We start from the raw sequence: 1,674 nt of genomic DNA, 5'->3' as shown, positions 1-1,674 counted from the left end.
CTCGGGGCTGTACGGACTCCCAGGCTGGCGTGGGGGCCCTGTCACATCACACCCTCGCACTCCAGACCCGGCCCGTGCCCCCTCCCCCTGCCCCTGCCCCGTGTCACCTGCCTCTGCTGTCCGTCCGCCCAGGATGCAGATGTCCGATTTCCGCCGCTGCTTCGACGCCCTGGAGATCTGCAGCCTGAGCCCGGAGGTGCTGGCAGGGCCGGAGGAGGAGGAGGAGGAAGGCGGTGGCTGGAGCTCCCAGACTTTGCAGGGCCGCTGGGTGGCCGGGTACAGCGCTGGGGGGCACCGCAGCTACCACACCCAGGGTACGGCCCGGGCAGGGGGCGTCCTCCCTACCCCCCAGCCTCCCAAGTGGGGTGATCGGGGTAGAGACCAGGGCTGGGGGAGCCAGGGGCTGCGTTCTTGGGGGACCCTCCCAAATCTCCACCCCCCCGCCAGGGACCTACTGGATGAACCCCCAGTTCCACGTGGCCCTGGAGGAGCCGGACGCGGCCGAGGGGGAGGGTCCGGGCCCCGCGCCCACCTGCACCCTCCTGGTGTCCCTGAGCCAGTGCGGCCGGCGCCAGGTGCGGCGCCAGGGCCAGGACTTCCTGCCCATCAGCCTCGCGATCCTGAAGGTACCGGCCAGGATCGGGGCCCTCCTCTGCCCTGCCCTCGGCCAGGATCGGGGCCCCGCGGCTCCCGCTCACCCTCTGGTCTCTCTTCCAGGTGACGGAGGAGGTAACTGTCCGAGACCGGGCACGGGCCGCCAGCCCCCCAGCTGGGACATACCACGTCAAGAGGCCACGGGGTGGGGACAGGGTCCCTGAGGTCAATCGGGACCGTGGCCGTGGCCTGGTCCACGCCAGGTCCTGGCTGGGTCTCTGCTGGGTGGGTCCGTGCCACATCTATGCCCTCGTAGCCGGGTCCGACCCCCGTGGCCGGGTCCGTGGCTCAGGTCTAGTCTCCGGCAGTACCTGGCGGCCCCGAGCATGGCGTGGCAACGGGATCTGCTGTCGAGGCTGCCGGCCGTGGCCCAGACGCCCTACGCCTACCTGCGGGACGTGACGCTGCGCTGCCGCCTGCCGCCCGGGCACTACCTGGTGGTGCCCAGCACCTACCGCCCGCTGGACGAGGCCGCCTTTGTGCTGCGCCTCTTCGCCGAGCGCACGCCCACGGCCCAGTGAGTCCTGGGCATTTTGGGGAGGGGGCTGGGGGGCACCGGGAGCTCGAGCAGGCTGCAGCCACAGAGCTGCCACACGTGGCCCCCCGGTCCCGCGTGACGAAGCCGCCGGCCGCGGCCTTGTGTCTTCCAGGGAGATCGGGGACGAGATCTGGGAGGATGCGAGGCCCCTGAAGGTACCCGCGTCCCCGGCCATGCCCAGCCCCCTGGTGTGTGAGCATGTCCACACGCATGTGCAGGGACACCAGTGGGCGTGTGCGAGTGTGCATGCATGCCTGGGGGGGGCATGCGTACATGTCCGTGAGTATGCGCCTGCATGAGCATGTGGGCGTGCGTGCATGTGCATGTGTGAGCATGTGGGTATGTGCACAAGCATGTGCATGCATGAGCACAAGTGTATGCGTGTGTGTGTGTGTGTGTGTGTGTGTGTGTGTGTGTGTGTACCGGCCTGGGGCTGCTCCCCCCATGGTGGGGGTCTTGCCCTCCCCAGCTGACCCCCATCC

General features: G+C 69.8%; 1 protein-coding gene across 1 annotated transcript in view; it reads left to right on the top strand.

Moving 5' to 3' along the window:
* The window catches only part of LOC102369777 (calpain-12-like), a 10,520-nt gene that overhangs the window by 1,843 nt on the left and 7,003 nt on the right, over positions 1–1,674 (top strand). Inside the window, exons 8-12 of the mRNA XM_025193388.1 lie at positions 133–314; positions 448–626; positions 718–729; positions 963–1,171; positions 1,305–1,467. Coding sequence (XP_025049173.1) covers positions 133–314; positions 448–626; positions 718–729; positions 963–1,171; positions 1,305–1,467 — 745 coding nt within the window. The remainder of the gene's footprint in view (positions 1–132; positions 315–447; positions 627–717; positions 730–962; positions 1,172–1,304; positions 1,468–1,674) is intronic.

This window comes from Alligator sinensis, unplaced genomic scaffold, assembly GCF_000455745.1.
Source record: "Alligator sinensis unplaced genomic scaffold, ASM45574v1 scaffold107_1, whole genome shotgun sequence".
Lineage (NCBI taxonomy): Eukaryota > Metazoa > Chordata > Crocodylia > Alligatoridae > Alligator > Alligator sinensis.
The sequence above is the reverse complement of the archived record's forward strand: the minus strand, read 5'-3'. Positions and strand labels throughout refer to the sequence as shown.